Below are 17,044 nucleotides of genomic sequence, written 5' to 3' on the forward strand. Positions count from 1 at the left end.
TACAAAACAAGTAAATCTCATTTCTGTGTGTACATGCATGCAAGTCTCACAGGAAAGAAGGCACATGCAATACTATGGACTACAAACCATTTTGGTTTACTTGTTCCTTTAAAACTATGTTTAAAAAGAAAGAGAATAAACTTTCTCTCTCAAACCATGCTATGTAATAAAACAGTTTTAGCATGTAGGTTCCATTTAGTTTTCATGAACAAAGCTTATATAGCAAACATACCACAGAAGCCTCTATCACTGTCATAGGCAGACATTTTTCTCACCAATAAAAGCTTTGTCACATGATATGCAAATTTCTCACCTGTAAGCTGGATTTTTTTAAACAAAATTTTGTGATTATAGTATATGAAAACACATTCATATAGTTAACTTCTCTGTATCTACCTAATCTACAAGATAAATTTTACTAACCTGTGCCCAAACCCTATCATTAACACCAAAACAAGGATACAAATACCCTCAACTAATAGGAACTAATGCAAAAGCTTCATGTCGCATAAGAATTTTTCTTCCTTAAGGATATCTCACTTCAACAAAAATAAAGGAAATTTACATAAGGAAATACCAAAATTTAAAGTGTATGCAATTATTTTGTACATTGTTAATTCAACTTGGTTTAGTGACACCAGTAAATACTAGGGATTATAAATTATTTGAAATATCTTATGAAATAGCATTCAAACTGCACTTGAACAAAACTTCGAAAAATTGATAGAAATCAATCCCAAATCCAGGAAAGATTACATAGATAGCATGTCCCTCCTGAAATGACTGTATTTAGCACTTCTGAAAACCCAGAAAACACTCAACAGAGTAAGTCATCCTGGTTTTGAAATAAATTTCTCCTAAACCTTTTTCATCACTTGCTAGAACATCTAACTTGTAAAGGGTACATGGCACTGTACTTCATCTTCTGAACACTAAAAAATCAGTATGACCTTGATTTCCCTATCAGCATAACTGTATTGCTACAATTTCTATACCATCAACTTGAGAGTGATACAAGCTGAGGTGGCAAAGCTGTGTTGTCACAGACTAGAGTCCTGGATAGAATTTTATAATGTAAATATAAGGCAATGTTGTAGCATAAATTTTTATATTATACTTTAAATGGCAGGACTTGAATTTTCATAAATTTTTAAAACCCCTCAACATAATATCAAGTATTATTTTCAGAAACTAATAAGCAACTAATCAAATGTGAATGTCAGATCCACAAATCACTTCAAATTCAAATTGACAACTCCTTTAACTGAAAGTATTAAAATTACTTTCCCTCTATAAATGCTAAGTCTCACATCTTCAGATGAAGTATGACCTTTCCAACTCACTCTCTACCTTCCTTTCCAATGACAACATGAAGACCAGAAAATTTTCAAGTTTCATACGTTATACTTACTCTAACGTGATTTTGTTAAAACTGAAACACAAAACTGGTTCAAAATAGCTAGTTAAGGGTTTAATTTTGAAATTTTATTGGAGAAAAATCCAACATGCTTATTCTTACCTTGGTAGAAAGACACTTTCCACTACATAGAAGTCTTGCATAAGAACATCTCTGTCTGGCTTTGATGTAAGATTTCCTACTGTGTATCCTATTCCCAACTGGATAGCACCTTTAATAGCCGAGGATGCAGTCTGTGTAAAAAGTAAGAATTCAAGCATGAGTTCGCTAAAAGCAGATTTCTGTTCTTTATCGATAATATTATAGCTAAACACTTTGAGTCTTTTCATAATTACAACACCCTGTCATCTTCACAACCTAGACCTCAGTGATTTTGAATTAAAATATTTAAAAGAATCACTGTATACAAAGTGAAACTTTTCAAATTACCCAAATAATTTAGACATGGAGTTCTAACTCAGCACAGAATTACAGAATAGCAGGTTGGAAGGGACCTCAAAAGGTTCAACCATTATCCCATTATGTTCAACCTTTCTTGACAAAAGCATGATCTAGACAAGACAGCCAAGCACCCAGTCAAGCCAAATCTCAAAAATGGGAATCCGCCAGTTCTGGGGAGTTTATTCCACTGGCTGATTGTTTTCACTGTGAAATATTTCCACTTGTGTTCAAGTTGAAAATTCCCAGGAGTAACTTTAACCCATTATCCCTCATATTTTCCATGTGACCCCTTGTAAAAATAGGGCCTCTGTCTTTGTAACCACCCTTCAGATACTGTAACATGGTGATAAATTTCCCCTCAACCATCATTTCTCAAGGCTGAGCAAATCCAACTCTCTCAGCCTCTCCGAACATATCAGGCTTCTCAGCCCTTTGATCATCTCTGTGGCCCTTCTCTCCACCCTCTCAAGCCTGTCCGTATCTTTTTTGTATAGCAGAGACCAAAACAGACAACAGTATTCCAGGTGTGGCCTGACAAACACTGACAGGAATGGGATAATCTCTGCTGCTGATGGCCCTGTTGATGCAGCCCAAGATCTCACTGATCTCCTTTGCTCCAGCAGCACACTCCTCACTCATATTGAGTTTTTTGCTCCCTGGGACTCCCTGGTTCCCTTCCCCAGACCTGTTCCTCAGCCTTGTGCTCCCAGCCTGTGCTGCCCTCCTGGATTACACCTGTCCTTGCTAAACTTCAAAAGGCTTTTCTTTGCCCACTCTTCCAGCCTACACAGGTTTTCCTCCAGCATGGCTCTCCCTTCCAAAGTGCTCACTTGATCCCTGAGTGATTTTGAGTGCTCTGCATGACCATATATGAAGACACAAAACAGCGCTGGGCCCAATACCAGTTCCTGGGGGACTCCACCTGTGCCAGTTGGAAAAGGAGCCATTTACCCCCACTCTGGGTGCTGCCTGTGGGTCCGTTCCCCACCCACTGCACGGGCAGCTTGTCCAGACTGTTACACAACAGCTGGACAGGAAGATGACCAGCAGAGTTGTTACACAACTTCACCAGGAAGCTGTGGGAGACCACAGAGAAAGCCTTGGAGAAACACAGGCAGACAACATCCGCAGCTTGCCCCCCTCAACCAAGCAGGTTACTTTGCCCTAGAAGGCAATCAGGTTTGTCAAGCACAATTTGGCCTTGGTGAACCTGTGCTGGCATTTCCTAATCATATGCTTCATCTGACTCGTGATGGCTCCTAGGAGGATTCTTTCCATAATCCTTTCCTTTGCTTTAGTATTAACCTTCAGAGTGCACAGCCAGACGCCAAACTCCACAATATTGTGATCACTATAGCCAAAGCCATCACTAAGTGAGATATTACAAAGCTGGTTTCCTTGGTTAGTGAGCAGCCAGTCCAGCCATGCCTCATTCCTGGTTAGCACATCTAACATCTGCACGAGGAAGCAGTCCTGTATGTATTCCAGGAACTTGATGGATGTTGTGACCTGCTGTATTGCTCTACCAAGAATGTCTGGATAGTTGAAGTCACTGAAAAGACCCATGATCTGTTATCCAAAAGTTGCTAAGTGACCCTGATTAAGTGCTTCTTTGCCCTTTTTGTCTTGGTTTGGAGATCAGTAGCAGATGCCTAATCTAAGATCGCCCTTGGGGATGTCCCTTCTGATCTTGATCCAGCAGCGTTTGATAGGGCTTCCATAGTCACTGTAGTTGACCTCTCTATGTTTATGATTCACTTTTAACCCAGAGCACAACTCCTCCTCCTCTGCTTTCCTACCTGTCTTGACAAAACCCATAACCATCCTTTGTGATCCTCTTAAAACAGTTGCAATCTAACAGGATATTCAAATTGCTTCAGGATTGTGAAGCACGCATTATATTCTGGAAAAAACCAGTCACAAATTCCAGGTGATTGTACATGCATGACAAGGCATCACAATGCAAGTTTAAGCCATAAATGCTGATTCTACATGCAAATAAATGTATTTATTAGCTTCTGCCTAACGGTCCGTGCAAGAGATCCACTGACTGTAGGGAGTCTAGAGAAAAATAAATGGGGAAAGCAAAATCTCTCTGTAAAAATCTACCCTTATAAAGTGCAATGACTGAATTCAAAGGCCAGAGCTTCCAGGACAGAGAAGGCTTCAAAACAACAGCATGAAATTGTGATACTATATATGTGTAAATTGAAACCATATCTGAAACTTTCCTGCGCTGAATAGACAGTCACGCTACATGAATTTAAAAAAACAAAACAAAACAGCAAGTCAAAATCAGAAAGTAGTCAAGAAAGGAATTTGTAATGAAACATGGAAGGAGTGAATAAAGAAAACCATTGGGCAGGGAAAGAATGCCACGAGGAAGGGAGTATCTTCCCTTGCATGATCACCAGTTTAAAGACAACATGCTTGGTCCCTGTTTTTAGTTTTTACCTCGTACCTACTAAACAAGAAAGACACTAACAGAGAACACCAGAAGTTTCATGATCAGAACCACTTCAGCACTTGAACAGAACCATTTCAGGAGTGGAAATTACATAACAAGTGGTTGAAGTACACAAAGCTAATCTTGTTCTAGTTCTTGGAACAGAGTGGCTGCTTATTTTTAGAAAAGATAGAGATGTGTAGCTCTTAAATAATTAAGACTGCACACCAAGCAGAACTTATACTTGCATAACAGTTTAGTACCAGCGATTTGGTGGGAACAAACAACAGCCCATTCTGAAAGTACTGCTTTGACTAGTAAAAAGATTTGGCTTTGTGTCATAAGAAGAGTCACATTTTTCTTTCATTGAAAGGCTTCTATTCATGAATGATTAATGCCTAACAAAAGCTGTAATTATGTAACTTTGATCAAACCAATACACATACAAATAGTTTCTGCTTCATTGCTGGAAGCCCATCTTGTTCACTGCCACAGCAAGAAACTATGTCTGAAAGAACAGCAGATAGTACAACAGAGGACATGCCATTCCAAATAAACCCTGACAAAACCCACCAAACTTCAAAAACACTCAAGACAAGTAACCTGGCAATGTGACTTCAAAAAGAAATGTCTGGATCATTATCAGTTTCTTGAGGTCTGGATTGAAGGCACTTGAGACAGTAGTTCATGTTCAGACTCAGGTGTTTATTATTTCTTATCAGTGAAACAGCCTCACAACCATGAGTTCGGCAGCCTTTCATTAGAAGGCACTAAATGCCTATGTCTTGTTAAAGGTCTTTTAAGACTAAACTATCCAATTAAGAAAGGACACCTAGATTATTTTCCCTTTTAACCTAATAACTGATCCCTTGAAGCCTGCAATGTCGACTTTTCTGTCCAGTTACAAAACATCACCCAAATTCATGAAGAAGGAAGAAGGTAAAAAGGAACAACCTGCCTCCGACCTAAAACCTCCATCTTGCTTGATATTTTTTTCTATGTTCTAAAGCCACAAACTCTAAGTTTTCCACCCTGTGACATTACACACTTCTAACCAACTACACACCTGTAATCCCAGTGTTATCAATCAATTTTTGAAGTCTTCTCCACAGCCTCAGGTCAGTTGCAGTGTTCTCTTGTGGGTCTGTGCCTTTAAGCACAGAAATTTTAAAATTCTCAGCATCCAGGCTTCCCACGGATCACCTTTCAAGCTCATAAAAATATTTGTAGTATTTTTTTTTTCAAATTCGAAAGACCCAGAGACTTTTAGTCTCTGTAAGGCAGAATGTAAGACCTTCTAATACAATGACACTGACCTTTCCTAAAAGGTTACCTTCTTGTTAATTTCCACTCACAGTCAAGAACATCATTAGTAACCACTCATCATTTCTGCAGCAACCACAGAAGTTGGTTTAGCAGAAAAGTAATGTTATGAATTCATAACTGCTTTAAATGCTTTAAAAATGGTTTTGAAACAAATTGAGAGCTGCTACAGTATGCTCAAGGCAACTGCTGGCCCAAAGTCCACTTTTTGTCAATCACCACTAGGACCAAATGCGGGTAACTCAGTATGCCCTTAGGAACTGACAAGTATTTGTTTTCACAGTCCATAAAATAAAAACAGAACAAGCCTTGGAATTTGTCTTTTAAACAGCACTTTTCTTAATTTTTTATATTACTATTATTAATAATTTTATTATCACCATTAAATCCAAGGAAAATATAAAGAAGTTCCTTCTTAAGCCTTAGGGGAAATGTCCTTGAAACATTCATTTTATTACTACAAAAATGTATTTATGGGAAACTGCAAATGCAACTGGAAAAACGGAAGTCTCTTGTGAATTCTTCCTTACTTGGACATCTCTTTTAATTCCCATTAAAAGGCATTAAGGCAGTAAAAGGCAGCAAAATCTAGTTTCAAAACCTAAGCCCCTTATTTATTAAAATTTGTCTTGAATACTCTCCTGCTGCAAAGCAAACAATAAAATTCAGCCTTCTGCACCATGGGTTTTTTCAGTCTTTTAGAGACTCAAATGAATTTTCCTTCCTATTAGTCTCATGAAGAGGTTCAGAAAATGGCCCTGAGATTATTTATTAACTGTAACTGTAAAGCTGACAGTGCACAGTGACAGTACGATGAGTTCCAGATAATTTAACCTGTTATCAACCTTCTGAAGACCAAGAAATATTAAGGGATGACAATAACCAGCAGGATAAAAATGTTGATGAATTTTAGGTTATGAAATTGAATTTGTAGCAAATGCTGTACACTATGATAGCTGTCTTTGTTACATAAAGGGGAACAAAGCAAAACTTCTCCTATCCTCCTTCTGCTTTTTGGGATATTACTGTCTACTGCCCAGGTTCTTTGATGCTTTTATCCTGCATAAGAAACTGAAATTGTCCTCATTATGATAAAACATACCTTTGCCTTTTTTTGTAAAAGTAACTATATACTTTTTCTGTATTTGTCATATGGCTTTGCTAAAAGAGCCTGTAGATACGAAAAATTATATGCAGACTCATAAAGCATAACAGCAGCATATAATATAGAATACAGGTATATGGAATATTTGCATTCCTGATAAGTATTCTAACACTCAATGCACTGTTCACTTAAATTACTTTCTCTGCAAATTGGTCTTCCATTTGCTCTGCATTACTGTAAGATGAAATCCTTTTTTCAGAGTAGCAAAATAAATGAGAAATTAAATCCTCTCAAATCAGGTCTTAAGTTCTCACATGACCCTACAAATAACCTAAGCAGGATTTAGACGTTGTTTTTCCTACAAATCATCACTTTCAGGTAGCTGTCTAAAATTTAAATTTGTTATTTAAATAAAATAAAGGTGTTACTCAGACATACATAATGCATATAAAGGCAGTTCATAACCAGATAACAACAACAAAAACAAACAAACAAACAAAAAAAAAATCAACTAACTGAAGCTATCTAACAACTGTACAAGTTAGGGACAAGGCTACTGAAGGATTCAAAAAACCTGTCTTTTAATGTAACTGAAAAAAAAAATCAAGGATGATAAAAATACCGATACTGTAATTTCAGAATATAGATTATAAATTAGCCAATAATTGTTTCTGTTAGAGTGTGAAGGTTGTAAATTACTGGCAAACCTGCCAAAACACTAATGTGCCAATAAATGTGCAGACCACATTGTACACAAAGATTTTAGATATAGTAAACAGATTTATTCCTTTAAACAATTGTCCTTATAATTTCTAGGTAATTGTATGGGACTATTAATGGCATAAATCATTTAACAAAACGAGCAGATTGGAGCTGAGCAGGAGGGCACAGGCTTAATCTAATTTAATAGAAGTTCCTCTCTAATGTCATTCAGTTACTTTTCCATTCATCTTTCAAGTCTCAATTGCTCTTGGCTAAATCTATATGCATTTCCTACAACATGTTCATGAAATGTAACGCTAGCATTCCAGGCTTCTTCAAAAGTAGACATCCTAGGGAAACCCTTTAATACTTCATAAATGTGAACTTTGTCCTTGTTTTTTTGTGTTCTCTCCTTTTATAACATTTTATTGCAGCTGAAGTTTGACCTATGAATTTTCTATAGCAAAGAAGGTGATTTTTCCAGAAGACAGCTGGTTTATTGCAGGTGCCATAAAGTGATGCAGAGAAATTAACTCTGCCTTGGAAATTCTACCTCATTATCACTGTGAAAGGCAAAATGATGATTACTTTCTTTCACCTTCTCTACTACTGTCATTCATACAGGTTTTTAAATCTGCCAAATGAAACAGCACAGACACCTAGCTACCACAACTCTTTGTAAGAGACAGGGAGAAACAGACAACTGAACAGAAGCCTCCACTGGTTAACACTGCTTTGCAACCACACATCTCACAAAGTAGTTGCTCATTTCTCTCTGCTACTGTATACGGAGAAATCTGCTTTCACCTTCCTCACCATCCCACCCTTCTCCTCTGTTGGACAATGAACTGGACTGGAGTAGAACAGATACCTGCCTTCAGGCAAAAGTCTCTGTGAAATAAATAAATTCTTTAAAAAAGGAAGAAAAATATTCATAGGTCTCACTTGACCAAAATTGTTGAAGCCACATGACTTATGCCAGATCTGAATTTTCTACTACAAGTAGGCATTTGTTCTTCAGTTTTACTAGTTAACGTAAGTACTAGGAATCCACCCATGCTATCACTTCCCTGCAAACACAGTTTATCTTTTCCAGACTTCAGAGAAGATAGAACCTGCCATAAATTGTGTAAACTCTTAAGCCAAACCATCTGAGGAGAATGCCTGTTGAAAAACAATACATCTTCCTCAAGCCATATTTAAAAATAGCTTGCTTAGAATATTAGGAAATTTCAATTAGATTAAGACGTACATGTAGTTATTGCCTAGTCCATTGCTCCTGCACTTGATCTGTCTTGTCTTTGAGTGCCTGCTGTGCTTACAGTCTCATTGAAACAACACTTCTTGACACTATTTCCAGTGAAACTTCTGGATGGAGGTGGCTACCCCATCTCGCATGCTTTCTGCAGCTGGCACATAATAAATCACAAATAGGGACATGAAAATAGAGTTACCAGAAAATCTCATTAAAATAACTAATCTTACTGTTTCTCCACAACTTGTGACCATGGGTCACTATGGCCACAGTACCCCTCCAATCTTCTTCAGTTAACACTTCTTTCTAGCAGATGTTTGCCCACCTTCTGCAGGTCACACTTCACGAAGGTGGACTCCTGAGCATTGTGTGTGTCTATGCAATTGTTACAGTTCAACTGCAATCAGAATGATTTCCTTATCCAAGCTGAATCTCATCTCCCTTCATTTTCCAAAATTGGATTCAGGTGACTCCATGGCTTTCAATTAATCTTTCATTCATTTCAAAACATTTATGCTTAAGTTTTAGCAGTAGCCATGAACCAAACTACTCAGGTTGTTCTATCTTTGCGGGAAGAATTTGAGACCTCTGAGCTCGGAAGCAGCCATAGCTACAGGCGAAGTCACAGCCATTTCAGTATCTTTACAGGTGCATAAAATCTGCCACTGAGGTCCCAGTGCAGCAAAACTTTCAGTGATGAAATTGCAGCATCTACAAGAAAAAGTACCCTACCTGCAGGCATTAGATGCAGAGCATAAGTCAATGCTAAAAGAGATGGAGCAATGCTGCTTGCACATGTTTGCAAGCTCTAACAATAGGTAGCTGGCTTCCTTTATCCAGGCAAATTTCCCTTGCTCCTGGCAAAGTGACTCATGATATGCAGTTTTGAACAGGTTACATAAAGTGCTTGTAATATGCTAAACAGAAGAGCTGCAAGATATGTAATGACAAGAAACAAACTCTAATTATATACTTGTGTGGCAGCCTTCAGACTAAACAGAGATTGTGGTAATCCAGTAACAGATTTTCACAAGTGCACATTTATATCTATTCTATTTTCTGGTGTGATTTTCTTCTGCACTTCTAATGTGCTTTGACAGACCTCTCTGAGCTTTATTCTTGCCATCACCCCGTTATTAAGCATCAGGATGCTACTGAAATCTGATTTCACAGGGGGCAGACTCAGGGCTTGTGTGATTGATGGCATTGCAATGCAGAAACTGCATTTGTGTCAGCAACTTCTCACAACAAAGTCTGCAAAATAGAGAGGAAATGAAAAAAAGCGGCACCTGCATACTCCAGATGTCTGTGACTGGATACAGATATCCAAGAGAAACTATAGTCTGGTGACCTGATTTTTGCAAGCATGCAATGGAACAAATGATCAGTCTCTCCTATATCCCTTACCCTTTTTCTCTCTGAGAAAAACCTTCACAACAAAAAAAAAACAGAAACCCAAACAAACAAAAAACCCAAACCAAAACCCCAAAGCAAAAGAAACAAAAGCTAACCAACAAAAAACCCTCCACCTTGAAAGAACTGGCCACAGTCTGCAGAATTTACAATTTCTTTGATCTCAAAGCTATTTTAATTCTCTACCTTAAAACTGCATGGAACATATATCTGTGAAGTGTCTCTTTCATTAACTAAGTTCTTTGATCTGGGTGACTGAAACACTTTATTATTCATATTCACACTGTAGACTTAACAACTTCTCAAAATTTACAAATAGACAGAAAATCCATAAGTAGCTTCAGATTATAATGTTTGTAAAAAAATGCATGCAGCTGAGCAGCCTAGCAGCCGCACCTTAAAAGACATAATTTAAAAGAGAGAAAAACACCCTGGTTTTCAAATGGGAGAAAAAAAAAACACACCCAAAAAAACCCACCAAAAAAACCAAACAAAAACCAACCAAACAAAACCAAACAAACAAAAACCAAAGGAAAAAAACCCACCCAAAAATCTAAAAAACCCCAAAACAAATAAACAGAAAGTTGTGTTCCCTCTTCTCTTAAGACTTTGACTACATAATAACAAACAATTAAAAGCCAGAAGAGCATTTATGTCAAAATACAGCAGTAGAAAAACTGAAAGGTACATAGAAAACAGGGGAAAGAAGGAGCATGATTCATAATAAAAATTTTGCTCTGTGTTGGTCCAGTTGTGCATTTCAGAGTCTGAAAGGGCTTGCAATGCTCATGCAAGCCCTTTCACAATGTTGTAGTAATGTAAGAAATTTCTTGGGACTTCAAGATGTTTACATTCATGCAGATGGCAAGTCAGCTGACTACTATAGTAAATTGAAGAGCTGGAGACTTAATTAATTCAGATAAAGATGTTACCTACCTCTATTTTAGCTGAGATGAACAAAATAATGAAGGAAATATTGCAATAATCTAAAATTCCAGAGAAAAACCTGATAGCCTTACAGTCTACTTATTATTCTGGAAAGTTTTATCATGGGTGAAGCCACAAGCGCTCTTCTGCAGATAACTTGTTTTCACCTGACTAAAGTTAACTTAAGCAGTGAAAAACCATCATTACTACAGAACTTTGTAATATGCGCATAGTAGTTATAACTACCTGAAACAGCCCAAGTAGCTGAAAAAGCACCAGGTGAGGAACAAGATCTTCCCCAGGCCAGACTTCTGGAGAAGTGACACAGGAAGTCACGGGAAGGACTGTTAAGTATTTTTCAATCAAACAAGTGTAACAATACATGACTGGAGAACTGTAAATGGAACACCCGTGGGCAATTTAAGACAGGCAGCATCTATCTGCAAACAAGCCTTCTACAGAGCAAGCTTTCTCTGTGTAACTTACCTAAAACCATGGAACTAAATGAGAAATTATATGAAATGCCTCTGATGAACACAAGTCCTACTAGGCTTACCTATACTTCCAGACATATATTATTGATACCTCTGAACAACCATTTTAAAAAAAGAAACAATGTATATGGAATATCTGAAGGAGGTGAGAATCACAGAATCACAGAGTGGTTTATGTTGGAAGGGACCACCAGTAGGGTCATCTGGACCAACCTCCCTGCTCAAGCAGTCTTCAAGATTTTACAGAAGGTGCAAAGTTTCTAAGGAATTTGACTTAAGAAAAGAGAGACATTGTTAAAAGTGAGGCAGTTAGCTCTGCATGGATAAATTTTGAGATCAAAATTTATTAATTTTTTTTTTAATTATGGCAAAAGGAGGAGTATGATGATACTATTAGGTAATAATACTAAACTTTTAGGGGCATATGCAGCACAGGATCTTGAACATAGAACAACTGAAGGTGTAATTATATGAAAAGGAAATAAATTGGCATATGATACAACAACTGGCGGTTCAGGGACAGAACTTGGAGGTGACATTTACTATGATCTGTGAGTGTGATGTGGCTGTGAATCACAGGTCTTGTCAGAGGTACTTCCAATAGATACACAGTAGAATTTGTGCCATAGTGAGAAGACTTTATACAGCTTCCTCTGAAAGGTTGTGAATTTATAGTTGAAAAGGAACGTAGAAGAATATGTGGGATGACCAGGGGGAATGGAAGCTTGCCTACAGCTATTACTAGTCTAGTCTAGCAACATAAACCTGGAGAAGTTCAGGCACTGAAGATTTCTTCCTTTCTCATACTAATTGTCAAGACAAATTCCGACTTCTATATTTTAAAGTCGTCAGTTGGGAAATTTAAACTAACCTGTATTCAAAACAAACATTATTTCCTTCCATTTCTGAGAAAATTATCTGGAATGCTAAGACCACCAAGGTACTGGCAACATAACTGCCAGGAAAAGGGGTGGTAAAAGTAATAGCTTATTAATCTCCTTGACTTTACCAGCAGTACTGTAAACAGTAACCAGAAATTAAAAATCCTAATCACTGTATGTACTGCAGAAGCATGTGGATGACTGGGCTAGATTACAGAATTAATTTTAAAAACATAACGACCATTTCTTTAAGATGATCTGTCAAAGTAGTGATCAAATCCAGTAGCTAACAATTTGGCTGTGTAGACATGTAAAGAAAAATTTGCTTTTATAGCTCAGCTTAGTTATCAAAATTGCTAGTGGACCTAAATAATGCTGGTCACAGACAATCATTATCAGAAAAACAAACCCCAAACCACTATCAGCAATATCTAAATGGACTATTGATGCATGCTCCTACATTAAATATGTCCTCTCTTACACATCTCTTTTTAAAAAAATACTTAGCAAACAAATAGTGGTCTGCTTGGCAAAGTGCTAGAAAGGTGCTTTGCTTTTCAGGTTTGTAGTCTAGACACATCACATAAACACTCAGAGCATTTGGAAACTTAGTAAATTTCTTACAATAGTGTTTAAGCTCAGAGATGTATCTGTTGCTAAGAGCAAAGAATTTCTATCAATCTAGCAAGATGGTATACTTTAAACCTGGACTAAACAAGTTTTAAATAGTCAGCTCTATGGTGGATAGAAATGCCTTATGATTTCACAGGAGGGATAAAGTAATTTAAAAAACCCCATGGAACATGTTTTATTCATTCTTGGTTTTAATCAGTTCTGAAATATATTCACATACAGAAGGTCTGAATTACTGACATGAAGGGAAAAACATACAATAAAAAGGTTGAAGGTTTTATTTACCTTTTTATATGTTTTCTCTTCATTTGGCTTTCCAGCAGTAACGTCTCCATTTTCAGTAACAGACGACATCTAATAACAGAAGCTTAAGTTACAAAGAAGGTATTTGCTTTACAAAATAAATTGTTCAGAAAAATAATACATTTTATTATCCATTTTTGCTAAATTCAAACTTTTCAGAGATCAGTGATGTATCTAGGATATTCCTTCTACATATTTTCCACACAAACTAAAAGGACAGCAGTGGCCCAGGAATATGTGCAGCATATGACTGATTCTACATGACTCTGCTTCTTTTCACTGCATACACCAGTATGCAGTGAACTCATGGTCCTCAGCCTATTGCATGACATGTTCTTCCTGAAAGGGCAAAACTATGAAGCTTGTGAGCTGAATATTCAGTGGCATGTCTCAGTAGTCCAAGGTCCTTGGCTGCATCAATATGCTGAATCTCCTTAAAGTAGTAAGAGAAACATAGAATAACATGGAATTGCAGAATATTCTGAGTTGAAGGGACCCACAATGATCACCGAGTCCAATCCTTAAGTGAATGGCCCATACAGGGATCGAAGCCACAGCCTTGGCATTATTAGCATCATGCTCTATTTGACATTGTATCTTATCACAGCTGTAAAGCGATTCTAGACCAAGGATAAACCACTAAGATAGAGATCACCTTGGTAAGATACCCTGAGTGCATCTGCCAAAGTAAACAAAACAAAAAGGCACAATGACATGTTTTAAAATAATTCTAGATTTTACCAATACTTTCACAAGGGAATTATACTTACCCTTATGAACAACAGAACAGGTCATCTGGAGCTGAGAGTAAAGATCAAGCCATTCATTGGTGGTTGTAATGTTTTTCACAACCTATTGTAGGAAATATTTGTCATAACTATGTCTTAACAGATTTCCACCTCACAGAATAGCTGTAGATTTCCTTTTACTGCTATTCTTCAGCCCAAGCAAGCATTCAGCTACAAGTGAGGCTTTTAAAGAATCATGTCAAATAAGTTGGTTACTATACTTGGAACTTACTATACTTAAAACATATCATAACTTCGTTAGTGTAGTTAGAAACTAGCAGTATTAAACAGGAGGGAATCAGTGCAGAATAATTCCTTTTTGCCCTAGATATTTTACCCCTGTGGCACAAGCAACTCTGCAATAAAACATTTATGTAGAGCAGTACACATACATGGAGTGTTGTGTAACTACACGTGTTATTAATCTTACAGCCTTATCATCTCCAATCACTTATAAAAAATAGCTGTGATGGTTTGGAAGACAGCACATTGAAAGTCACAGATTACAAATTTGAAAAAAAAATCTAGTGACATCTTAAATGAGAAGACAATCTAACTTTGTCTTTAAGCAGTTCAAATAGCATCTTGTACATAAATAAAAATTGGTTTAAGAAAGTATTCTCAGGCCTCATTCACTGATTTTAAATTTCCATTAATCTAAAGAGTACACTACCAAGGAACTTTAATTAAAGGAGTCAAAATCAGTATTTTCCTTTCCTTTTCTTTAGAGAAGCACTTGAGCCAAAAAAAAAAAAAAAAAAAAAAAAGGTAGGGGCACACAACAAATAGACTTGGAGTCTGAGAAGAAAAAACTTGGAGTTTCTGAGAAGAAAACAATGTCTTCTTAGAAAAACATACTTCTTACATTGCATACCAATATTTTCTTCCTGCAACTAACTGCATTCTTCATTGTAGCCTCCATGTAAGTAATGTGTGTTAATTAATAATTCCTTCATTTGGATGTGTATTAGCAGTATGCTATACACTGAACTCCTACTTAAAGGCAATGACTTCATTTTTATAGCTTTTTAAATTGTATGTAGTTACCTTACTCACCTGTATTCACACATTTAATATTAGTATTCACCCATGTGTACAACTCTGTCAGTACACAAAGGCATCAAGAACTTGCTCAAATAGCTTTTGTCATTTTAATTGCTAGTAGACGGCTTTTAAAATAACTGATCACTGGGTTAAAACACCAACCCCCAGCCAAGCTGTTGTTCTCCACATACCTCCCAAGACTATTGATACTATTAAATATGATGTTCCACTACACACAAAAGTTCCTAAATTATGAGCACACAGAGTCAGCAAAAGCCAAACATAAATGCACCATGGGAGCTTTCATTCAGTAAGTTAGCTGAAGAAAGCACTCATGCTAGACAGGGGAGAAAAGCCTGGTTTTTTTCCCAGCATAGACAGACAAATTATTCAAGAACACTTCACTTATGTGAAAATATACCCCTGCAATGCTGACCACAATAGAAAACAGACAAGAGACCAAGTTCAGTAACTACCAAGTGTAAAAACTCATACACCATAAAGAAGGTAAATTTTTCCTGTATGTGTCAGTTCATTTCCTAAAGGCATTTAGAATAGAATTCTTTTTGTTCTAATCTTTTGAGAAACAGAACACACTGCTCTATCTTAACTGTGGTTGTGTTAAACATCTTTTAAAATCTGTGCTGGGACAACCATCTCTTGTTCCATGCTAACAGTTTTTTGCAAAGCAAGTATTACTTTGTGTATTTTCCTCCTGCCCTAGAGCTACTGAGGCAGTACATGGTGCCTTCTTACATGCTTCATAATGCACAGAGCAACAGCTACTGTCTCAGTTCCGATGAGGTTTAACAGTTCAAAGACAGGTCACAACTTATAGTCTTGGACTCACTTCCAGGCTAAGCTACAACTATTTATTTTTTTGTTACCATAGCAGGAGACTACTGTAACTAAAGCTCTCAATCTCTGTATGTACCTGACAAAGGGAAAGCTCACAATAAAGTAAGACATGGGGTAGGTGTAGAGGAAGAAAACACTTTGTTTCAGAAATATTGTAGCATGGTGACTTCCACTGGGATTAAGTTAATTTTCTTCACAGTAGCTAGAGTGGGGTTAGGTTTTAGATTTGTGCTGGAAACAGTGTTGATACTTCAGGGATGTCTTCTACTCTTGCATAGTGCCTACACAGCGTCAAGGCCTTTTCTGCAGACTTGCTGCACCCTTCCAGTGCATGGGCTGGGAATGCACAAGGAGCTGGGAAAGGAAACCAGCCAGGACAGATGAACCCAGCTGACCAAAGAGATATTCCAGACCACATGGCATCATGCTCAGCATATACAGCTGGAAGAAGAAGGAAGGGAGGATGATCAAAGTGACTGTGTTTTCCTTCCCAAGTCACCGGTAGGTGTTATGGGGCCCTGCTTTCCAGGGATGGCTGAACACCTTCCTGTCCATGGGAAATGGTGGATGAATTCCTTGTTTTGTTTTGCTTGTATGCACAGCCTTTGATTTACCTATTTACCTATTTGGAGATAAACAGTCTTTATCTCTGCCCCTGAATTTTCTCACTTTTACCCTATTGATTCTCTCCCTGATTCCATCAGGGGGTAGTGAGTGATCCAGTGTGTGGGGCTCAGTGGCTGGCTGGGCTTAAACCATGAGTAAAAGATGGCTATAATGATCTCATCTTTAGCTTCTTAGATGCTATTCTACCTGATAACAAAGAAAGAGAAACATTAAAGTACAGTAGGAATTGAAAGAGTTTTTTTTTCCTAAATACTCTTGAAGGGTCAACATTTTGGTCACAAATCTTATGTGCAATAAAAACTACTGTCTTCTTGAAACATAAGATTACAGCGTTCAGTTCCAGCCTTCTGCTCCAAACACCTCCTAGTCCTAAATGCAGACTTTAAA

General features: G+C 37.3%; 1 protein-coding gene across 1 annotated transcript in view; it reads right to left on the reverse strand.

The window, feature by feature from the left end:
- PIP5K1B (phosphatidylinositol-4-phosphate 5-kinase type 1 beta) overlaps positions 1 to 17,044 on the reverse strand; it is a 96,258-nt gene that overhangs the window by 46,955 nt on the left and 32,259 nt on the right. Inside the window, exons 2-3 of the mRNA XM_041399098.1 lie at positions 13,323 to 13,391; positions 1,520 to 1,650 (exon numbers count right to left, since the gene is read on the reverse strand). Coding sequence (XP_041255032.1) covers positions 1,520 to 1,650; positions 13,323 to 13,391 — 200 coding nt within the window. The remainder of the gene's footprint in view (positions 1 to 1,519; positions 1,651 to 13,322; positions 13,392 to 17,044) is intronic.

The sequence above is a fragment of the Onychostruthus taczanowskii genome, unplaced genomic scaffold (assembly GCF_017590055.1).
Source record: "Onychostruthus taczanowskii isolate IOZ18803 unplaced genomic scaffold, ASM1759005v1 scaffold154, whole genome shotgun sequence".
Classification (NCBI taxonomy): Eukaryota; Metazoa; Chordata; class Aves; order Passeriformes; family Passeridae; genus Onychostruthus; species Onychostruthus taczanowskii.